Source organism: Bubalus bubalis, chromosome 14 (genome assembly GCF_019923935.1).
Source record: "Bubalus bubalis isolate 160015118507 breed Murrah chromosome 14, NDDB_SH_1, whole genome shotgun sequence".
Taxonomy (NCBI): domain Eukaryota; kingdom Metazoa; phylum Chordata; class Mammalia; order Artiodactyla; family Bovidae; genus Bubalus; species Bubalus bubalis.
Window position 1 is genome coordinate 45,275,130 of NC_059170.1, and position 25,182 is coordinate 45,300,311.

Below are 25,182 nucleotides of genomic sequence, written 5' to 3' on the forward strand. Positions count from 1 at the left end.
TTCTGTGAGGCCTGGGCTCAAAGGTCAGAGGGAGCCGTTGGCCTGCAAGGGGCGGCAGCACCATGGACAGACCCTGTGGGGCGCAGCGACCCTACCCACCAATACCTGAGTCCAGAGCTTCTGGCCCGGGCTCCTTGGAGGTGGTCTCGGGCACAGTCCTCCACACCACTTCTCGCAGATATAGCGCTGCTGCTGCTGCTGCTAAATCGCTTCAGTTGTGTCCGACCCTGTGCGACCCCACAGACAGCAGCCCACCAGGCTTCCCCCTCCCTAGGATTCTCCAGGCAAGGACACTGGAGTGGGTAGATATAGCGCTAAACACCCCCAAACACTTGCCCCTGCCTGGTCCCCACACCACACAGTGGCCCGTCTGGGTGTCAGATGGCCTTGGGGATGCAATCATATGCCTACCAAGGGGTCCCCCACTAAGTCTGCAATCAAGCGGTCCACAGTGTCCCCTTCCCTGCTGGCTAGAGAGGCTCAAGCCAAGACACGTGGGGGGTTGCACGCTGCAGAGACCCCTCTCCTAGGGAGACCCTCGCCACCTCTGAGAAGCTCATCAAGCAGAACCAAGGGAAACAAACATCCAAGAGCTGCAGCTGCAAAAATGGTCAATTCAATCACAGTAAAGCTGAAAAGAAAACCTTCTGGTGACCTCATATTCAACTATCAAAAAGAGAGGCAGAAAAATCCGGGAAAGGGCAAGTGAAAGAAGCTATTTAAGTTTCCTCCTAAAAGAGCAGTGAGTGGCTCAGAAGAGCTCGTGGTCCGCGTGAAAATGAGAACTCTGCAGCTCGCTCCACTCAGCAGCTCCAGACCCAGAAGAGCACCCACCCAGACTCACAGCTCAAAACAATCAGGGGAGGGCTCGGCTTCTGCGACACTGACCAGGACAGCCGGAACAGGGGCCACCACCAGCCCTCTGCTGAGCCACACACAGGACGGGCCCTGTGACAGGTGAGGGTCAAGGTGACCCAACAATGGGGCCCCCGGCATCCCCCACCTCTGAACAATGCAGTGTGGCCGTCACGCTTCAGGGCTGACGCGCTCACTCCAAAGTCCTCGATGAAAACATAACTGCCTGCTCTTCCTCAGAGCTGTTACGAACTGACCTCACTGTTTACCATGTGTGTATTTAACACGCTGGCATCTCATAAACAGAAACTCAAGAAAATCCGAGACTCGGAACAGCTTGCCAGAATAGCACGTACAGTCAGGTACCATGGAACGCTCCTGGCTACAGCAAGAGCCCAAAATGTGCTTTTTACGTTTCAAAACATAATTCAAAAATAGATGATAAAATCTTGTCCTACAGACATCTGTTATCTGAGAAAACGTAAACACATGGACAAACATATGTTGTTCGATTCAACAGGATTACAAGAGCCATGCACAGGCACGTGTAACGTCTTCAAGGAGCTATGTGGAACACGATGCTCCTCATTTCTTTATGAAATAAGAATTGGCTGGGACTTCCCGGGTGGTCCAGTGGCTAAGACTCTGCGCTCCCAATGCAGGGGGCCCAGGCTCGATTCCTGGTCAGGGAACTAGATCCCACATGCTGCAACTAAATGTCCTGCACACCACAACGAAGATCGAAGATCCCAAGTGCTACAACCAAGACCTGGTGCAGCCAAATAAATAAGTATTAAAAATAATAACAATAACTGGCAGCCTCAGACTAAAGGTAGTACCTGTCACATTGTGCAGTATTCTAAGTTGCCCTGGGCAGTTTCACACCTACGCGGACTTCTTACTCAGGACGTGCAAGCAATCCCAGCCTGCCGAGGATGGGTCAGTGACTGTGCGGATGCCAGAGATAGGGCAGCAAGGAGATGGGGGCAAGGAGACCCCTCCAGAAGCAGAGGCACAGGCAGCCCCTACCTCGTGGGGAAAGGAGAGGGCGCTTGGGTCAAAGGGCACCAGAGCCCTAGGACTGCTGGAGGCTTCCTGTGGAAACCTGGTGGAGTCAGACCCCATTGGGCAAGAAAACTGATTTGAAGCAAAGACAACCAGCTGGCATTTTGAACACAGAAGACAGGTCATTGTAGGGACAAACGATGGATCTCTGTCACAATTATTGAGGATGAGCCGAACACCTGGCAGGGCAAATAGTGATGCCCTTATTCCTCGGACAAATGTTTGCTAAAGCTCCTACTATGTGCTTGGGGGGGGCGGCATTCACCTTAAAGGGGCACCTATATCCTTTTACGTGCATCCTTTCCAATGACCTAGGAAGGCAACTGCCGCAGGTGAGAGCCACACCCTGCTCACTGAGCCCAGCACCTCCCCTCTGCCTGCCCCCCAGGGACCTCGCTCTGGGGAGGCCCTCCCGAGCCCCTGGACCACCTTTGAGCATCACAGTTCCTGCTGTGTCCAGGAACACCTGCTGCTGACAAAAAGCCAGCCCTGTCTTTCTGGGTACCAGCTGCAGAGAACAAAATGCAGAGCCACAACACCAGCTGCTGGGCAAGGTGACTTCCAAGAAACCAGATCCAGAGTTTTCCAGGAAACCAGAGTCTTCCAGGTCTTCTTTTCATGGTAAAACTACCCAGTTGTCTTGGGCATCCCCACTGCCCTAGGCCTCTTCATGCCCACATCCTCTTGGTGAGCGTTCCCTCACACCTACCACAGGTTGGGAGTTGAGGCCGCCACACCCACCTCGCCCAGTCAAGGCCAGTGGGATCCACGGGCCTGCTGCTGTCGCCCTGCCCCACCCACGATCTACACCTGCAAATTCAGCACAAAGTTCCTTTCCCTCAGCTCTGGGTTTCATTTATAAGGGCTGGAAACTATCGTGCTTTCTGGCTCATGTAATGAGAAAAATGGGCTTCCCTGGTGTCTCAGCAATCAAGAATCCACCCCACAATGCAGGAGACGCAGGAGACCTGGGTTGTATCCCTGGGTTGGGAAGATCCCCTGGAGGAGAGCACAGCAACCCACTCTAGGATTCTTGCTGGAAAAATCCCATGGGCAGAGGAGCATGGTGGGGTCATAGAGAGTTGGACAAAGCAACTGAGCACTCACGCAATGAGAAAAATCCTTTGATTAAACATACACATATACACACTCATGCTAATTCATCTTCTAAAGCAAACAAAACTATGTTTAAAAAAAAATTAAGTAGACAAATTGCAATCTCACTGAAATACATCAAACTGTGCTAAAGGATGACACAAAGTGGGAAGAAAAGGATACTAGGAGGATGGTAGAGTTGAACTAAAATCAGATGTTGGGAAGAAGAGACCAATTTTTCTTACAGAAAAATTCCAGATCATTAGGGTTGCCAGACTTAACAAAGTACAGGACACCCAGTTAAATATGAAGTTCAGATATCTATCACAAGGCACATTCTGACATCACAAAACTACTCATTGTTTATCTAAAAATCAAAGTCATCTGGGGTGTCCTGCAACTCTACAAATAATCCATGTAGATGTTTCTGCTCTAGGAAATGGAGTTTACTCTTCCCTGAACCTCTTCAAGATGGGCTGCGCTTAGGGGTTCACTTCTGAGAATGGAGTAGGTCAGTGACCCTGCAGCAGAGAGACCCAGCCAGACATCAGCAGCCAGGGGACCGCGGCTCATGTTCTATAGATGTCACACATCCCCCTACATGATGAGACATGAAGGGCCCTCCACCCTGTGTGCTCATTTTAAAAGCCCATGCGTGCCCGATAAGTCACTTCAGTCATGTCCAACTCTTTGTGACCCATGGACTATAGCCTGCCAGGCTCCTCTGTCCATGGGATTTTCCAGGCTAGAATACTGGAGTGTGCGTTGCCATTTCCTTCTCCAGGGGGATCTTCGCGACCCAGGGATCTGACCCAGGTCTCCTGTGGCTCCTGCATTACAGGTAGATTCTTTACCACTGAGTCACCAGGGAAGCCCCTACAAAGATCATAATCCCGGTCTAATCGCAAGACACGTAGTGGGACAAACCCAGGCATGGGGGCGTTCTGCAGGATCTCAGGACTGTCAGGTCAGGATCGTGGAATTGCTGCCGTTCCCCTTTGTTAAAAATGAGAAAGATGGAGAAACTGTCCCAGACAAGGAAAAGCAGTGGGGACCCTGAATGGGATCGTGGGATGGACCAAGGGGATGAATGGCGACAGGTAGATCCAAACAAAGTCTGGAGCCTGGGCCACTGTCAGGCACGCACACCAGTTTCTAGCTCTGACAGATGAGCCATGGAAATGCAGGAGGGTGAACGATGAGACACGTGGGTAGGAGGTACCCAGGAACTCTCTCCTTGGAGCGAAAACTACCCCACAAGTTTTACTTAAAAAAAAAAATCAGAGGTAACAGAATGCAAGGACCTGCAGCATTAACCCTGGGATGGTCCTAGCAAACTTCAAAGGACAAACCTGAGGCAGAAAGTGGTGGGGCTGGTGTGACCCAAGAGCCCTGGAGTGAAGTTTCTGGTCATCGTCTTCTGCCATTGGCTCATGTCCCTTTGTAAAGAAGTTCTTATTTTTAAAAAACTTTTAAAAATTAAGATTATTGGCACTTCATGAGTCTTGTCAACTTCCTCCCTGTGTTTTGCTGGAGAATTTTGAAGCCTTTCTGCCTTGGGCACGTCCTTTGAAGTTTGCTGGGACCGTCTCAGGATTAATGCTGCAGGTCCTATAACTCAGAGAAGCCTGCATGCTGGGCAAGCCCTGGCCTCTTGATGTCTATCTCTCTGCATGTGTGTGGCTGTGTGTCCATCTCATAAGCACATGCACACACATGCACACAGATACTGCAATGCTTGACTTGAATACACAAAAAGCTGGGCACACCTCCAGAGTCCAGGAAACTCCCTTTTTCTTTTTTATTGATTTTTATCAGAGTATAGTTGCTTTACAATATTATATTAGTTTCCACTGTCCAGCAAAGTGAATCAGCTATAAAAACACATGCTGCTACTAAGTCGCTTCAGTCATGTCCGACTCTGTGCGACCCCATAGACGGCAGCCCACCAGGCTCCCCTGTCCCTGGGATTCTCCAGGCAAGAACACTGGAGTGGGTTGCCATTTCCTTCTCCAATGCATGAAAGTGAAAAGTGAAAGTGAAGTCGCTCAGTCGTGTCCGACCCTCAGCGACCCCATGGACTGCAGCCTATCAGGCTCCTCCATCCATGGGATTTTCCAGGCAAGAGTACTGGAGTGGGGTGCCATTGCCTTCTCCGATATATACACATATCCCCTCTTTTTTGGATTTCCTTCCCATTCAGGTCACCACAGAGCAGAGTTCCCTGTGCTACACAGTAGGTTGTCATTAGCTATCTACTTCATACATAGTATCGGTAGTGTGCATATGTTATCTCAGTCTCCCTATGCATCCCTTCCCTTTCCCCCCCTGGTGTCCATACTTGTCCTCTACATCTGTTTTGCTTTGCAAATAAGCCCATCTATACCATTTTTCTGGGCTTCCCAGATGGTGCTAGTGGTAAAGAATCCTCCTGACAATGCAGGAGACATAAGAGACATGGTGTGTTTGATCCCTGAGTCGGGAAGATCCCCTTGAGAAAGGAATGGCTACCCACTTCAGTATTCTTGCCTGGAGAATCCCACGGACAGAGGAACCTAGTGGGCTACCATCCATGGGGTCGGACATGACCAAAGTGACTTAACATGCACATACCATTTTTCTAGATTCCACATACAGGCGTTAATAAGAGATATTCATTTTTCTCTTTCTGACTTCAGGTAACTCACTTTTACAGAAAACTCTAGAATGAACACTGCCCTCCCTCCTCTCTGCCATCCACCCACCACCAGCACAGATTTGTACCCAGCACTGAGCCCGGTGTGTAAATACAGAGCACCTTTGTGCACATTCTCCACAGCCTTGGTCCCGGATATTCCTAGAGCACAGAGTCCTAGGGAAGACCACACTAGAAGCAGTCCACTACCCAGAGGAAGGGTGGTTTCCTGGGCACAGGCCTCAAAAGTGAAATTGGGGCTTTTTGGGGTTTGGCCTGGAACGACCTGAGCACGAACGTCCGGAAGGAGAAGCAGGTCGGTCCCTCCTTGGCCCCAGCCATCCTGAGGCCGTAAACAAAATATGTTCAAAGAATTTCTACCAACTCAGATATATACATTTTCAAAAATACAACATGAACATATAAATACAAATATGACTGAGGCAGTGTTCCAGATTGGAGGAAACCAAAGAGACATGACCGATGAAACCTGGATCTCAGAGAAGACCCCAGCACAGAAAAGTGGGAAAACTAGAGAAATTCACTTTAGAGTTCAAGATTAGTTCATCATATTGTACCCATGTTAATTCCTTACTTTTGATAACTATGCTGTGTTCATGTAAGATCTGAATACAGGAGAGGCTAGAGAAAGAAACTTATTACCATTGTGGTAACTTCTTTTCAAGTTCTAAGATCACTCCAAAATAAAAAGTCTGAACAGATACATTTTTGCAAGGAACATGTAAGAGACTATAAAAAGAAACCCTATAGACCACATGCATTCTTTTGTAAAGATATTTCAAAGTTATTGAAAAGAGTATGAAAATTGACTTTTATTTCATTTTTAGATTTCAGACTACAAAGTAACCTTTGCAAAGGAAGGCAGCAAAGGTTGAGCCTTACTGTTTGTACCTTGTCAAATGAGCTGGATGGGTGGGTGAATGGACAGATGGGTGAATGGACAGACAGACATAAAGACAGGTGGAGGAGGGGTGGCAAAGCAGGTGGGGGAAAGGGGCCAGATCTAGACCCTGCACTGCCTCACTGGCTTACTGAGCGCCAGCATTGCCACAGCCTTGGCAAAAGAGGGGGAAGATCACCATGTAAACCTCACATGCATGCACACCAAGTGGCTTCACTCATGTCCAACTCTTTGCTACCCCATGGAGTGTAGCCCACCAGGCTCCTCTCTCCATGGGAGTCTCCAGACAAGAATACTAGAGTGGGTTGCCATGCCTTTCTCCAGGGGATCTTCCCAACCCAGGGACTGAACCCGTGTATCTTAAGTCTCATGCACTGGCAGGCGAGTTCTTTACAACAAGCGCCACCTGGGAAGCCCCTATAAATCTTGTGTTAAATACTAAAATTCATCTACAGAGAAATCGCAGGAAGTCATTTTCTGAGTCTGCTCCCCCGGCACTGCATCACTGCAGACTCGACCTGGACTGGTGGATTTCCCCTTGAGGGGGCAGTAGGAGAAGCAGCAGGTAGCTGGGCCCAGCTACCCATATTCAATCAGAAGACGCTGGCACGAGGGGCTTTAAGATGGCCAGTCCCCCCTCTTCACTGGAACGTTTGCAAGAGTCTCCAAGTAAGGAGAATGCTTTCTTATGCTGGAAAGTGGATGTACCAGTGTGTCCTGTTTTACTCCTCTTATTTGTCTTAAATAACTCACAGTAAAGTATTTTTAATTGGAAAATAACAAACAAAAAATGAGCTCGGATCCCAGAAGCAATGCTGTTCTGAAATGTTTTTTAAAAAAATAAATATTTCGATTTACTAAATTACATGCACAATCCATTTTGAAAGGAGCATAGTTCAAGGTACTTAGTCAATTACTGTCAAACACTTTCTGGGAAACTTTTCTCCCAAATTGGATCATGAAAACAAGATGTCTTCGGGACGCCAGCCCTATTAAGACCTTGTCAAAGGAAAACCACTTCTCAGAGGGGTTAGCACTGCCCTTCTGACCCAAGCAGGACGACAAAGGGCCAGGGAACTTGGAGGACCAGACCACTGGGCAAAGCCAGAGACGCATCGTTCCTACCGAGGCAGGACCCCTCCCCCTAGCCCTGGACCTTTATTCCCCATTCCCAGCACGCACCGAAAGCAATAAAAATGATTTTGAAGTAAGAGCCATAAAAAGAAAGTTAATTTATTATTTAGCCTCCCTGAGCCACAGTGTACTATCTGAAGCAGCTGTATCAGTTCAGCCATGTGACAAGAAAGTAGTGACCAGACAGTTGTTTTACATCTATTTAAAGGGAAAGTAGAACCAAAAAAGGGCATGAATCACAGGCTGGAATCAAGATTGCTCAGAGAAGTATCAACAATCTCAGATATGCAGACGTTACCACTCTAACTGCAGAAAGTGAAGAGGAACTAAAGAGCTTCTTGATGGGGGTGAAAGAGGAGAGTGAAAAAGTTGGCTTAAAACTCGACATTCAAAAAACTAATATCATGGCATGTGGTCCCATCACTTCACGGCAAATAGATGGGAAAAAACGGACGCAGCGGCTAGATTTTATTTTCTTGGGGCTCCAAAATCACTGCCAATAGTGACTGCAACCATGAAATTAAAAGACGCTTGCTCCTTGGAAGAAAAGCTATGACCAACCTAGACAGCATACTAAAAGGCAGAGATATCAATTTGCTGACAAAGGTCCGTCTAGTCAAAGCCATGGTTTTTCCAGTAGTTGGATGCATTACTGTACAGATGTGAGACTTGGACCATAAAGAAGGCTGAGCACCGAAGAACTGATGCTTTTGAACTGCAGTCCTGGGGAAGACTTTTGAGAGTCCCTTGGAAGGAGATCAAACCAGTCAATCCTAAAGAAAATCAACCCTGAATATTCACTGAAAGGACTGATGCTGAAGCTGAAGCTCCAATATTCTGTCCACCTGATGCAAAGAGCCAACTCATTGGAAAAGACCCCGATGCTGGGAAAGACTGACAGCAGGAGGACAAGGGGACAACAGAGGATGAGATGGTTGGATGGCATCACTGACCCAATGGACATGACTTTGAGCAAACTCTGCGAGATAGTGAAGGACAAGGAAACCTGGTGTGCTGCAGTCCATGGGGTCACAAAGAGTTGGACATGACTTGCTGCTGCTGCTACTGCTAAGTCACTTCAGTCATGTCCGACTCTGTGCGACCCCATCGACGGCAGCCCACCAGGCTCCCCCATCCCTGGGATTCTCCAGGCAAGAGTGGGTTGCCATTTCCTTAGAGAGTGAACAACAACAAGAACCAAAAAAGGGGGAAGGGTACAATTGGACCTCTATTCCTATCTAATCTGAGATGTCATTGCATACAGGTGCGCAAAGACATAAAGCACGACAAGCATTTCATTATTAGAAATTTAGTATCAATAGCAATGGAATACTACTCAGCCATAAAAAAGAATGAAATAATGCCATTTGCAGCAATATGGATGGACCTAGAGATGATCATACCAAGTGAAGTAAGCCAGACAAAGAAAGACAAATATCATATATCACTTACATGTGGAATCTAAAATAGGACACAAATGAACTTATCTACAAAACAGACTCTCAGACACAGAGAATAGACTTATGGCTGCCAAGGGAGACAGGGGTGAGGGAGGGATGGAGTGGGAGCTTGGGATTAGCCGATGTAAACTATTATATACAGAATCGATGGACAAGAAGGTTCTGCTGTATAGCAGAAATCAAAACGACACTATAAGTCAACTACACTTCAATTAAAAAAATATTTTGTTTAATTATCTCTCTTACATAGGACCCAGCTTGAAGGGCCAAAGTTAAGGAGGGACCTGAGACAGAAGGAAAGTCTAGGCTTGATTTCAAACCTCCTTTCCCTTAAGTGCAGGGGTTGGTGGTGAAGACTTTAAGTGTTTGGACGGGCAAACATGGAGCTGGAGCTTTAAGAGTGGTCAAATATACAAAGTCCCCCTCCTTGAGGGCTGGAGGACAGGCACAGTTATGGTGCTCACCCAACATCCGAGCGCACGCCCACGAAGTGAGTGGTCCCAAGAGACATGTGAGCAGAGGTGACCAGCAACTGCTGATAAGGGGTCTCCAACCCTCTCCTCTCCTGCACAGCAGGCCAGTGTTATAAGTGGGGGAGCCTGGGTCCCTGAGTCAGCAAATGGAGTAGACTCCTACCAACCTAGTCTGTGCTTTGGTGCCAGTAACTTTTATTGTGTGAAGCTACAGAGACGTCTGAGTGTCTCCTGTGGCAGACAGCATTTCTTTTATTTACTTATTTGGCTGGGTCTTAGTTACCGTATGCAGGCCCTTTAGTTGCAGCACGTGGGATCTAGTGCTCTGACCAGAAATCGAACCTAGGCCCCCTGCATAGGGAGCATGGAGTCATAGCCACTGGACCACCCTGGAAGTCCCTAGCATTTCTTAAGACGGTTCCAATAAAGATACTTCCATTCAGAGAATAATTAACCTAGAACTTCGGAAAAAAAGAGCAAGGAAGTTCTAAAATGTAGCAGGTTATGATATGTTTACGGGGAAGATGAAAGTATGCAAAGCTGCTCTCATACGTACACGTTTCCTCCATCGTCCTACAGAAACACTCACACAAGCAGGAAAAAATTTACATATGAGCATGTATACTAACACACTGCCCATTTGTATTAGGAAAAAAAAAATTTTAAATGCTCTTCAAACAAAGAAAGAATACAGCCACTCAATGGCCTGTTCTCTGTGGTCCCCACCCTCTACCCCTAGATGTGTGCTCTGCCCACATGGCTCTCCAGCTGGACCTTCAATCAGCACTGCCCACAGCTGGCCACGCACAGGGACACCCGTAAGGTGTGAATTCTCTGTGACGGGTGACAGCCACTGGTGTAGGATGCCAAGTACATGGGGATTTGTTACACTATCCTATTTATGTGAGCTCAACGTTTTCTATGGCATAGAACTTTAAAAATGTAAATTTCAGAAAAATTGCCATAATTAAAAGTGACTAACCTTTGCAATAAACAGAAAAGACTATGCTCACTCAAAGAGGCAAGACCACTAACCCAGGCAGATAAAGCAACTTCTCAAGCATTTGTATCAGTGGCTGGAATGGGCTGCGATTAACTCATTGTTCACTAAAGCGCTCATGTCAATTCAATGGTGAGGGAAGCAGTCTGGATCGAGATTAACTTGACAGTGCATGACCTGGCTTGAAAAAACAAAATACTGAGAAAGAAGCATTCCCAATGGATCCGCATTTTCTAGACTATGCTGTAGACCCTAAGACTCAGTTCCTGTTCTGTTGTTACTGGAATTAAATTTAAGTGGAATATCAAAATATAGCGAAACAAATTAATAAACAAAAACAAGCTTTGAAATAACTTTAAATTACAAATTAAAGTCAAAATATGGAAGTATGGTCCATAAACATTTATTCATATCCCAACTCATAATTAAACTAGTAATGTAGCTTTTAAACTAGTAAGTAAGTGCCAAAGCTAGTTATCTGCTTTTTGATGACAGCTATTCTGACAGGTGTGAAATGATGTCTCATTGTGGTTATAATTTGCATTTCCCTGATGACTAGAGGTGTGGAGCATCTTTTAATATGTCTATTGGCCATCTGGATACCTTCTTTGGAGAAGTGTCAGTTTAGGTCCTCTGCCCACTTTTTAATCAACTGTTTTGTAGATACTGAGTTGCATAATTTCTGTATAGACTCTGGATATTAACCCCTTATCAGATATGTCATTTGCAAATTCTTCTCCCATTCAGCAGGTGGCCTTTTCATTTTGCTGACAGTTTCCTTCACCATGCAAAAGCTTTCTAGTTTAATACAGTCCAATTTGCTTATTTTTGCTTTTGTTGCCCTTGCCTGAGGAGACAGATCCAAAAACATATTTGTATATATATAAATATACAAATATATAATATATATGTGTGTGTTCTGCCTATTTTCTTCTACTTTTATGGTTTATGATTAAGTTTTTAACCCATTTGAGTTTATTTTTGTGTAAGAAAAAATCATATTTTGGTATAAGAAAATGGGCTAGTTTCATTCTTTGGTATAAAGAACACTTGGTATAAAAAAAAATTTTTGGTATAAGAAAATGGGCTAGTTTCATTCTTTTACATGCAGCTGTCCAGTCCTCCTAACATCATTTATTGAAGAGACAATTTCCCACTTTATATTCCTGCTTCCTTTGTCAGAGATGAACTGACCATGTGAGTGTGGCCAAGAGGGAGAGTGCATGAGGGAGCCCTCATGCACTGTTGGTGGGGACGTAAACTGGTACAGTCACTACGGAAAATAGTTTGGAGATGTCTCAAAAAATTAATAGAACTACCATAAGATCCAGCAATTTCACTTCAGGATATATACCCAAAGAAAACAAAACACGAATTGAAAGAGATATATGCACCTCTATGTTCACTGCAGCATCATTTACAATACACAAGATATGGAAGCAACCCAAGTGCCCACCAATGTATGAATGAATAAAGATGATGTGGTTATAAATACACAATGGGATATTAATCAGCCATAAAAAAAGGAATGAAATCTTGCTATTTACAACAACATGAATGAATCTAGATGTTATCATGCCAAGTGAAATAAGTCAGGCAGAGAAAGACAAATACCACATGATCTAACTTAAATGTGGACTCTAAAAAACAAACAAAGCAAAACAGAAACAGATCGTAGATACAGAGAACAAACTGGTAGTTGCCAGAAAGGGAGGGAGGTGGGAAAAGGAAGTGAAGAAGACCAAGGAACAAATTCCCAGTTATAAAATAACTAAGTCACAGGAACATAATATACATAGTAAGGAATATAGTCAATAATACTGTAATTTTGTATGGTGACAGATGGTTACTAGAATTATCATGGTGATCATTCAGTAATGTATTTAAATGTGGAATTGCTATGTTGTATAACTGAAACTAACATCATATATTAATTATACCTCTATCAATAAAATAAACAGATAATATAACCTTAACAAAAAGACACTGTTAATATCGATTAATGGTCAAAAAAGGAGGTTAACATTGTAAGACACTTTAATTTCCATGTCTCCCTTATGAATCTAACCTTTTACTCAACAAAATTGTTTCCCACCTGTCAAACACAGACCATGCTTCTAACTGTGACATACAAAGGCTCTGGAGACAGGCCAGTGATTCCCAGAACCTGGAAAAATACAACAGGATGAGTAAGCCCTGAAGGATGGCTTTGCAAGCCTGTACCAAGGGATTCTGGTCAACACCATCCAACGTTCAGGGAAAACAAGAACACACAGACCTGTAAACCTCAGTGCAATTACAAGTGAACTGAAGGTCAATGGCAAGGACATGAACCCATTTCTAGATCACCTGACTCCTAGAGGACCAAGTTCCACCCACTGATCTGAGAGGTGTTGAGGCTTCATTTCTTTGAACAGATCATATTATAGATCAGAAAGATGGCAGTTAAGGAAGTTGCGTCAGAAGAAACCTGAGACAGGATGACCTGAAAGACTGTCTTCTGCTGGAACCCAGTTCGTTTACTTAGTAGCCACGTCCCATGACCTTGAACAAGTCAGTCAAGGAGAGAATCGAGCTTCCCCCCGTCTTGTGGTACTTGAGGGTCCACAAGCACGGATACAAAGCTCAGAAACCATTAGTTCTCAACTGTGTTTCTATTAACGATGATAATCTGCTATGTACTATAATCCTCTTTCAGGTGGAATAATTTCATTTTTCAAAAGTGAGGTTTACTTTTAGATTACACATTAAAAAAAAAAAAACAGAAAAACAACATTCTCAACACTTTTTTTTCTTCCAATTTGGATTGGGGGCAAGAGGAGAAGGGGACGACAGAGGATGAGATGGCTGGATGGTATCACTGACTTGATGGACGTGAGTCTCAGTGAACTCCGGGAGTTGGTGATGGACAGGGAGGCCTGGCGTGCTGCGATTCATGGGGTCGCAAAGAGTCGGACACGACTGAGCGACTGATCTGATCTGATCTGATAGTTGATTTACCAAGTTGTATTACTTTCTAGTGAACATCAAAGTGAATCAGTTATACATACACATATACCCACTCTTTCTTTTTTTAGATTCTTTTCCCATCCAGGCCGTTATAGAGTATTGAGTAGAGAACCCTGTGCTATACAGCAGGTTCGCATTAGTTGTCTCATTTTATATACAGTTCAACACTTTCTTTAAAGAAAAAACAAAAGAAACATCTAGAAAGAAGAGCAGAGCTACCAGGCACAGAGAGAAGGCACATTAAAAGTTTATGAATCCAGGTCTGGCCAACCTATAAACAAGCAGACTATTTGGCTATTGAGCTGATTACCTCTCACATTATTAGAAGCCCCTTATAAGTTAAACTGATCTTCCCAGGTGGTGAAGAATGTGCCAATTCAGGAGACACAAGAGATGTGGGTTTAATCCCTGTCAGGAAGATCCCCTGGAGGAGGGCATGGCAACCCACTCCAGTATTCTTGCCTGGAGAACCCATGGAGAGAGGAGCCTGGAGGACTACGGTTCACAGATCTCAAAGAACTGGACATAACTGAAGCAACTTAGCATGCACTTGTTCCATGGCATGTGGGATCTTGGTTCCCCGACCAGGGATCAAACCCACGTCCCCTGCATCACAAAATGGATTCTTAATCCCTGGTCCAGCAGAGAAGTCCCTCAATTTTTAAAAAACAGATAAACTTTCTCTGTACCAGAATGTATTAGAGACAGCAGATCCAGAGAGTGGGAGACAGATAAATGAGTTACATACCAACCAACAGTCTTAGGTTTATATAACTGGAATCACATTGCATGTATTCTTTGGAGTTTTCCACGTAAGTTCACAGATCTCCACTGTGTTCAATTTTTAAAACTAACCAGCCAGTTCTCATAACACCTTTGATGAGAATCCACTTCTTGGCCTGATCTGAAACACCATCTTTATTACAAACCAAACTTCTCTTCAATAATCAGGCTCCCTTTCAGGCCTCTCATCTCCTCGGTGATGGGTTTCTCTCTTGCTCAGCCAGCACCATCTGTGTTCATTACTGTGACACTGTAATATTACATTTTACATCTAGGAAGGCCAAGTTTGCTTCATAAGACAACAGACACATGAAAAGATGCTCAGCATTGCTAATTATTAGAGAAATGTAAAGTCCAGTGAGGTATCGCCTCACACCAACCAGAATGGCCATCTCAAAATATCTCCAACAATAAATGCTGGAGAGGGTGGAGAGAATAGGGAATCCTCCTAAATCGTTGTTGGGAATATAAGTTGGTACAGCCACTATGGAGAATAGTGTGAAGGTTCCTCAGAAAACGAAAAATAGAGTTATCACATGATCCATCAGCCTTACTCTGGGGCATGCATCTGGAGAAAACTGTAATTCAAAAAGATACATTCACCTCAATGCTCACAGCAGCACTGAATATTCACAATAGCCAAGACCAGGAAGCAACCTAAATGTCCATTGATAGAGGAGTGGATAAAGAAGAACTGGTGTGTGTGTGTGTGTGTGTGTGTGTATATATATATATATATAAAGGAGTATTCAGTTCAGTTCAGTTCAGTCTCTCAGTCATGTCCGACTCTAAGACCCCATGAACTGCAGCATGCCAGGCCTCCCTGTGCATCACCAACTCCTGGAGTTCACTCAAACTCATGTCCATTGAGTTGGTGATGCCATCCAGCCATCTCATCCTCTGTTGTCCCCTTTTCCTCCTGCCCCCAATCCCTCCCACCATCACAGTCTTTTCCAATGAGTCAACTCTTCACATGAGGTGGCCAAAGTACTGGAGTTTCAGCTTTAGCATCATTCCTTCCAAAGAAATCCCAGGGCTGATCTCCTTCAGAATGGACTGGTTGGATCTCCTTGCAGTCCAAGGGACTCTCAAGAGTCTTCTCCAACACCACAGTTCAAAAGCATCAATTCTTCGGCGCTCAGCTTTCTTCACAGTCCAACTCTCACATCCATACATGACCACTGGAAAAACCACAGCCTTGACTAGACGGACCTTTGTTGGCAAAGTAATGTCTCTGCTTTTGAATATGCTATCTAGGTTGGTCATAACTTTCCTTCCAGGGAGTAAGTGTCTTTTAATTTCATGGCTGCAGTCACCATCTGCAGTGATTTTGGAGCCCCAAAAATAAAGTCTGACACTGTTTCCACTGTTTCCCCATCTATTTCCCATGAAGTGATGGGACCAGATGCCATGATCTTCGTTTTCTGAATGCTGAGCTTTAAGCCAACCTTTTCACTCTCCACCTTCACTTTCATCAAAAGGCTTTTGAGTTCCTCTTCACTTTCTGCCATAAGGGTGGTGTCATCTGCATATCTGAGGTTATTGATATTTCTCCTGGCAATCTTGATTCCAGCTTGTGCTTCTTCCAGCCCAGCGTTTCTCATGATGTACTCTGCATATAAGTTAAATAAGCAGGGTGACAGTATACAGCCTTGACGTACTCCTTTTCCTATTTGGAACCAGTCTGTTGTTCCATGTCCATTACTCAGCCATAAAAAAGAATGGAAATCATGTCATCTGTAGCAACATGAATGGACCTGGAGATTATCATACTAAGTGAAGTAAGTCAGAGAGAGAAAGACAAATACCATATAATATCCCTTATATGTGGAATCTAAAATATGGCACAAATGAACTTACCTACGAAACAGACAGTCTCACAAACACAGAGAACAGACTTGTGGTTGCCAAGGGGAAGGGAAGTGGAGGAGGGATGGAGGAGGAGTCTGGGGTCAGCAGATGCAGACTATTATATACAGAATGAATAAACAACAAGGTCCTACTGTATGGTACAGGAACTATACTCAATATCCTATGACAAACCATAATGGAAAAGAGAATGGAAAACAATATATATATGTAAAGTTGAATCACTATGCCATACACCAGAAATTAACTATACTTGTAAATCAACTATACTTCGACAAAATATTTTTTTTAATGGTTTGGACAGTATAAAGAGAAATGATAAATTCATGTCAATAATATAAATTTTTAATTTGTCTTTGGTTAGAATGGTATTAAATAGCAAATAAAAAGCACGATAAGTCCAGAGACCATGGATGAAAGTAAAAAGCTTTACACTGCAGTAACTTTCAGTTCAGTTCAGTCACTCAGTCATGTCCAACTCTTTGCGACCCCATGGACTGTAGCACGCCGGGCTTCCCTGTCCATCATCAACTCCCAGAGCTTACTCAAACTCATGTCCATTGAGTCGGTGATGCCATCCAACCACCTCACCCTCTATCATCCCCTTCTCCTTCCACCTTCAATCTTTCCCAGAATCAGGATCTTTTCCAAGGAGTCAGTTCTTCATATCAGGTGGCCAAAGTATCGGAGCTTCAGCTTCAGCACTTCCAATGAATATTCAGGACTGATCTCCTTTAGGATAGACTGGTTGGATCTCCTTGAAGTCCAAGGGACTCTCAAGAGTCTTCTCCAAAACCACAGTTCAAAAGCATCAGTTCTTTGGTGCTCAGCTTTCTTTATGATCCAACTCTCACATCCATACTTGGACCTTTGTAGTAACTTTACAGGCACTTTTTCCTGCTTTTTGAGCAAGGAGTCTGGTATTTTGTCTGCAGGTGATCTGGCCAGCCCTTAGATGTTCGAGGTAACAGACCCCATCAAGGCACAGGCCAGGGCGCGGGTCCCTCCCTCTGCAGCTCACACTTGTGGTTCCAGTCATGGCTTCACACCAGAACCTCCTCTGACCCGACCCCGGAGAATCTGTGTCATTGGTCTGGGTGCAGCCAGGCAGTGGGAACATTGATTTCTCCCATTACTTTGCTGCATGTCAGAGGCTGAGAACCAGCAGCTTGGATTAAGGCTAGCAGATACCGAGCATACCTGCCCAATGAAAATCAGTAACGAGAAAGAAAGGCTCTGTTCCCCTTAGAAATGGTGACTCTGAACAGGGCAGAGAGCTTCAGGTTTATATAATGCTCCCCCCGGCCCCCACAGCCTTCTCTTCATGGCATCCTAGAAGCAGGGGAGGAAGACGGAACTACCTCCTGAGCTCTCACGCCTCCTGCCCACATGCCTCTCAAAGGTCACTAAGTGGCTGCGTTAATCACAGCCTTCAGAAGCACTAAGCACCTACCAGAAGCCCACAGCACACAAGGGCTAGCACGGATTTCCTTTTTCTGTTTGAATTAAATTTTTTCTGAAGACTGACAGAGTTGGCAGCAAATCCAGGTCAGACATTGCTTTAGGAAACAGGATTCAGAAAGAACCTCCGGTAGCACATGTACCCACACCTGGGATAAACCCACTCCACATACATTCCACACTCGGGCACCAGAGCTGTGGACAAGGGGAGCTATGCCGCTCCGCTGCTGCCACCCAGTGGCCAGTGGGTGCCACAGCCCCACCCAGGAGCTGCTCGGAGGAGGGACTGGGCAGTGCCACGGATTGAGTCAGGAGGTGGCCAGGCTATAGCACAGAGGAGATGCAGGACAATAGGTGTGTTCTTGGGAACGGATGTAGGAAAACAAAACCCTAGGTTCCTGCAATGAAGAGATGTCTCCACCCTAGACTGAGACAAGCTCCAGGAACTAAGTCAAAGCCAGAAGGTGTCCCTGGCTCCCAGGAGACTGACCAGCCCCTGATTGTGGGCTTACCTGCTTCGGGTCGGAGGCAGCAGCACCAGGGGCTGGAGATTCCAGTTCTATGGTCACAGGTCCGTCGTTCTGAATGTGAACTTGCATGTAGGCGCCGAACTTGCCATCTGTAAGAGCAATGGCAGCCATCACGAGAGGTAGAGACCTCAGGTTAAGGCTCTCCCCGATCAGTGCAATCGGAAACCTGGGAGCAGGGCCGGCCAGCCCCAGAATAAGGGAGACACAAGACCACACACAGCAGAGGGGCCCTGCACGCCCTACAGCCCTGGCAAGTGGGCGGGCCGGGGAAATCATGGGTTAACAGGACTGTGAAGCCATGAGGACATGAAGTGTATGAACACTTTAGAGGGCAAAGAATTTGGTAAAGTTCAAGTTGAACCAACACCACAACTCTGGAATTCCATTTTGGGGCAGACAGCCCAGTGTTTATGACCTGGGGTCTCATGGGGGGACAGATGGGCACAGTCTGCTGATGACACAGCACTGTTTGACCTTGAGAATCCTGACCCTGAAGGCCAGAGAAGGGCGAGAGGTCCCCAGCTCCTCCCTAGAGGATGGACAGGGAGTGAGAGGGGCTCCCTGGAGGAGGCTCCGCAGGGCACAGGACTTGAAAGGCCACGGGATTCAGGGCCCCAGCCAGCTCTGAGGCCTCTGCGTCCCTCCTGCAACACAGGGAGACCAGCGAGAGGACCGAGGTTGAGATGCAAGTTCGAGGAGCAGGGGAGTGCTCCTGTGTGCAGAGTCAGGGTCTGCTCTCCGCATCATGGTCTGAGGGACCATGACTGCCTGCCCATCCCTGGGGGTCACGGTGCACTGCAGCTCAGACGGGCTCTCAAGACGTGGAGGAGGGACACCTGCTTGGTTCTTCACTCCGGTGGTCCCCACAGTCCCCGGGGGAGGAGCCCTCACTTCACATGGAGCACCCTTCACAGGACGGACCACCTCTGGGGGACAGGCCAAGGAGAAGGGCAGCCTAGGAGCCCCTTGGGCTCCCCCCTGCAGAATGGCTCAGTGCTGGACCCCCGGACACCAGAGCCACCACAGCAGCAAGGGGCCCCTCCAATGATCCATGACCTCATGGAGGGTCCCGGCAGAACAGGCTCGGGCAGTGGCGCGGGCAACTAAGAGAAGCCAAGCTGCTCGCCATTTTTAGAGGCGACATGGATCTAGTTCCCGCTGGGCAGCCAGTCGTGCTCGGATGACGGTGGCTTCCTGTGGCCTCCACTTAGATTAAAGTGGCCATTCAGATCCACAGAGCTTTTGTGCTACCCTTGTCAGGAAAGCTAAAAAGACATCAGCTGGGGAGGAAATCATGTGTTTAATTGCAGGCTAAAAATTATGGCTACAATTAGGAGCAACTTTCAGCTGCAGCTCTCCTCAGGGAAGCTGAAGGCAGGCTCAGGAGGAAAGGAATTATTTCCGACCTTGAATTTCTGTTGCCAGGATATACAGCATATGCTTCACCCTGTTTATCATTCTAAGTAGCAAGAAATTTATTTTCTTTGCCTGTTTTTCTTCAGTTAAGAACAGAACTATTGTGCGCCTTTCCACTGGTACAGACAATAAATCCAAAGACATGTTTCAAGAAGTCTTAAATGGTAATATATTTTTTTTTTCCCAGTCCAGCTCACAGAGTAAAGCCCCCAAGAAAAATTACAATGGTTAGGAAAAATAAAAACATTAAAAAAATAATAATAATGTCAAAAGGCAGGAACATATCTACAAAACTACATCTGGGCTCCAGTGGTGATATAATCAGGTTGTTCTGAAATATAAGTCCCACAAGTTTCCAGCAGCAACACTCCCCACTGGGGCCAACCCCGCAAGGTCCAAGGGCCCTACCAGCCCCAAACCACAGCGGTCCATGTACAGAGAAAGGCTGATGTCCACGCCCCTGATGTCAATGCCTGATAGCCTGCCGACCTCTACCAGGAAGCCACATCCTGCCTCTCTGTGGCCCGGTGTCTTTCAGGATGACCAGCCACCACAAGGAACGTGCGTGTGAGTACAGGCAGGGCACCGGCCCAGAGCCCGGCAAATCAGCATGCAGGAAAACTGGTCACTCTTTTTTTTATATATAAATCTATGTGTGTATGTATGTATTCATTTGGCTGCACCAGGTCTTAGTTATAGCACGCAGGCTCTTTGATCTTCCTCGCATCATGCAAGATCTTTAGTAGTGACATATGAACTCTCAGGGGCGGCACATGAGATCTAGTTCCCTGACCCGGGATCGAACTCGGGCCCCCTGCATTAGGAGCTCAGAGTCTTAGCCACTTGACCACTAGGGAAGTCCCTAAAGGCAATTTAAAAAAAATAAGTCACAGGTATAGGTGGAGAGAAACTCCTTTCACCCTTGTCACCATCCAAAGACAGGAAATGACTCAGCATGAAAGGAAAAGTTTAAATCTTTCAGCAGGGGAAGCAGGAACAGTTTAAAAAACTTTATGGACTCGGGGTCTACAGATTCAGATCTCAACAAAGATGTGATTCTCCCATCGAGAATTCCTAGATTTACATGAACAGTAACGCCTCTGGCATCGTAGCACTGGCCGAAGTACGTAACACAGGCTTCCATTGAAAGTTTACGCATGTGATGAAAATGTTTTAAGTATTAATAGTAAAAAGAGAAGAAAATTAAGCAAACCCATAAAAATATTAAACCCTAACCATGAAGGAAAGACTCGACCTGGTCTTCCTCCTATGGGCACTTTTCTGCAAGATGAACTTGTCAGGGCTGGGACATGCCCAGAGGGAATATGGGTCGGGATGGGGGGTGGAGGACAGTCAGAAGTCTCCTGCATTCCTTAAACAACCTTCCACATTCCTCTAGCTCTCTGCCACCCACCACGGATCAGACCTGCAGGGAATACATAGGCAGCTCTTTTTAATCCCGTGGAGGCTTCTGATTTGCTGAACAAAGCTGACAGGTAAGCGCTTTCCTAGACTGAGCACAAAACGGCTAAGAGTGGGAACAAGATGCTGGAGAGTGGAGATCCCTCTTCTCAACTGTTCCATTCTGGTATCACATTTATTTTTGTTTCCTAACTATAAAAGCAACACATGCTCAGAACTCAACTCTGAGAATGGTTAAGGACACCCGCTAAGCGGTACTTTTAGCATTCAGCTGAAGGATGGAGGCTCCTGGGTGGGGGGTGGGGTGGGGTTGTAGGGGGCCACATGAGAACTCAGCATCCTGAAGCCCACTCAGGTTGGGGGTGTCCACGAAGCGCCCTCAGCCTCAGGCTCGTTCTGCAAGAGAGGGGAGGACTGAGGATTTGTGCGCTGGGTTTCTCCCCCAAAGCAAGTATTTGAAGGGAAGGCAGAGGATGAGAAAAACCCTCTGAGAACAGCAGAGGTGTGAACTGCGGAGGATGAAAGATAGTCACAGACTCTGACGTTTCTTCCACTGGAGGCGGGTCTCCACTCTTCCCCCAGAATCTGGACAGCTGAGTAACTGCCCTGACCAACAGCACGTGGGGCATGACACAGGCCACTTTCCAGGCCTGTCGGTGGGGCTGGCGCTTCCACTTCCTGCTCCTTGAAGCGTCCCCTTCTGGTTGGGGAAGCCAGGCACCATTATAGAAATCCAGCTACTCCAATACAGCTGGGCTAGGAGAAGCCAAGCATCATGGGGAGCCCAGGGGAATCAGATGAGGCGGGGCACAGAAACAAGATGAACAGAGGCCATCCCAGAAGCAGATCCCCAGCCCCAGCCAGCACCATGGCCGCCACCTGGCAGCGTCAACCCCACCACGGGTTTCCACCATGAAGGCAGGGCAGCCCCCTGTGTTAGTTGCCCAGTCATGTCCAACTCTTTGTGACCCCATGGACTGCAGCCCGCTCAGCTCCTCTGTCCATGGGATTCTCCAGGCAAGAATACTGGAGTAGGTTGTCAGGCCCTCCTCCAGGGGATCTTCCCAACTCAGGGATAGAACCCAGGTCTCCTGCATTATAGGACGATTCTTTATCGTCTGAGCCAAGAAATCCGTCAGGCTGATGGGGGTCTGGGACAAGAGCCCGCCCAAGCCCTTCCAAGATCCCTGACCTGCAAAATAGTGATGAAGACAGTCTTTTTTTGTTTGTTTTTACTTGAAAATACTGGATTTAGTAGAAAATATCACATTGTAAACAAGTCCATTGATCCATTAGTTTAAAACAGAATGACAGCACAATCATGCCTAAAAGCTAAAGATGAAACACCGGTACCAAACACAGCACTTAAAGAGAGGCCTGAGCTAGGCTCTGAAAGATCTTTCTCAGAATCAGAGGCGGCGGCAGCTTCCAACTGGCACAAAAACAGGGAGGAGGAGGACACATCCAAACCGTCAAGGCACAGTGGTAACAGGAAATGAGAGCAGTACACTCGTCTTGTGAACAAAGAGTGAAGGAGCGAAGGGCAAAAGCATCGTGTTTCCTGATGTACCGGGGACCTGAGACCATGCCACATGAAGCCAGGAGGGGTAGAAGGGCAGGGTATTTTACATGGGGAAAGGATATTGGGCAACTTAGAAGAAGTTGGTGTGTTTTGGGCACTCAGCTCTTAGGGATATAGACATGTAACCTGGGAGGGGATGGATGTCAATCTGTGGTCATTTCACAGTACATACATACGTCAAGTCACTAAACCTAACAGAGCGTTACAGGTCAATTACATCTCAAAAGAACTAGACATTTCTTTTAATTTCTTGGCATCAGGGTTAAATTTTCTAACTTTTAAATTAAACTACATTGTCTTAAAGTCACTGAAGAGACCCTGAAAATCTTTCAAGAAAGAAAATGTATTCAGCAGTTTATGTTCCTTCAGCTCACAGAGGACTTTCCACGTTGGAGGTGAAAGCCAGAATCTCAAAATTAACCCAACGACAGTAAGCGTGTAAAACATACTCCCTGCACTTTGTTCCACTACAGAAGAGCAAGCAAGGCACGGGAGATCACCGTAGGGCCTCTAAAAGCCCAAAGCAGCTGAAAATAAATTCTGATTAAAACCCCTGGCATCATCCATGTTGGCTTTTCATCAGAATGATCTGATGTACCATATCCCATGAGCGTAAATTCTGATCCTTTAAAAAATTATAGAGTTTACAGTACACTGCTTCAGGCACTTCACATAATGACCTGGACAAAATACACATCTTTTCAAAAAGTAAGAGCTGTTTTTAGGAACACAAAGCACTTAACGGTACATGGAACACTCGTATTGAAGGGCTTCAGTGAAAGTGGCCTTGTTTTCACCCGCGAGTTCCCTGACAACCATCACTCATGTCCCACAGAAAGGGCTCTCTCCCGTGCTTCTGTGATATTCCTGGTGCTCATCCTTCTAAGGAACTTGGTGCAGCCTCAAACACATCTGAGGTTACTCAGAAATGGGATGATTCTACACGGCAGGCAGATGACACAATGCTGACAGCAGTTAATCCCTGGCTCAGCAAAGAAACATCATTATTCAAAGCACTGAACTCCTAATTGGGGGAAGAACCTTGTTTGTAGCAAAGCCATGTTGGACAGAGGACCCCAGTGGACGTCCACGACCAGACTTGTCCATGGAATTCTAAACTGGGATGTTCCCAGATGAGGTATGTGTATTCCTTCTCTACCAGGACCCAAGTCAAGGGCAGGACTTGACTTAAGGTGAGAGGGTCCTGATCACATAGAACCCATCTGTCCTTTTGGCAACTGGACACTTCACATAAGAGGAAAATTTAATTTAAAAGAAATACCAGTGAGGAACTGGGACAAAACTCCTCTGAACACGACCGATCTGAGGAGCTGACGGCCCTTGAGGTGGGGTTCTGCTACAGAACTCCAGAGTCAGGTCATGACATTTATCACTTATGGTTGAAAACAGGCCCAATAAAAAAGGGACCTAGGTTTATTTAACCCAGAGAGAGAAAGTTAAAGAACAGGAAAAACTACAGAATTAACTGGTGACAACAGCTAAATGTCTACAGGAGGCTGACAGCAGCAGCAGACACAGCTGTGGTTGATCAGACACAGAAGTGGTCATCCTGCGGTCTCACCCTGAGGTTCATCACCAAAGGAGGCTAAATATGCTTTCCCAGTAGCTGAAGCAAAAGGCACACTGCTGCTGCTGCTGCTGCTGCTAAGTCGCTTCAGCCATGTCTGACTCTGTGCGACCCCATAGACAGTAGCCCACCAGGCTCCCCCGTCCCTGGGATTCTCCAGGCAAGAACACTGGAGTGGGTTGCCATTTCCTTCTCCAATGCATGAAAGTGAAAAGTGAAAGTGAAGTCGCTCGGTCATGTCCAACTCTTAGCAACCCCACAGACTGCAGCCCACCAGGCTCCTCCATCCACGGGATTTTCCAGGCAAGAATACTGGAGTAGGGTAACATTGCCTTCTCCGAAAGGCACACTAGGATGGTCTAAATGCAACTCGTCCCCTGAAACATGAAAACTGACTAGAGGTGAATGGCCCTCAGAAGAAAATTCATAATGTTGGATTCACAGTTCTCCTACAAACCAGGCCCACTCTTCTCAGGCATTTTCTAGGCTCCCTCTTGGTCGATGAAGCTTGGATGGCATCTCCCACAACCAGTGGTTAAGTCTACACTGTTCACACACCAGCAGAGAGCCACACGCGGCCACGGGGTGCTGGAAACGGGGTGGGCCTGGATCGAGGTGCACAGTGAGCAGAAAGCTTCAGTACAAGGCAGGAAAGAAGAACGCTCATCAGGAACTCTCTACACTGACTGCGGGGTCAAATCAGAACCCTGGGGGTGTCCTGCACACAAGTTGTGCTTGTTTCTTTTTCCTTTTTTTAGTATGGCTCCTAGAAATTTAAGAGGACACGCGACTCCCCTCTGCGGCCGGCAGTTGCATTCCTCGTCAGGCAGGGTAAACAACCAGA

The 25,182-nt window shown here is 46.4% G+C and overlaps 1 protein-coding gene across 1 annotated transcript in view; it reads right to left on the reverse strand.

Moving 5' to 3' along the window:
• The window catches only part of DTD1 (D-aminoacyl-tRNA deacylase 1), a 78,261-nt gene that overhangs the window by 44,630 nt on the left and 8,449 nt on the right, over positions 1-25,182 (reverse strand). The window contains exon 4 of the mRNA XM_025264184.2: positions 18,313-18,419. Coding sequence (XP_025119969.1) covers positions 18,313-18,419 — 107 coding nt within the window. The remainder of the gene's footprint in view (positions 1-18,312; positions 18,420-25,182) is intronic.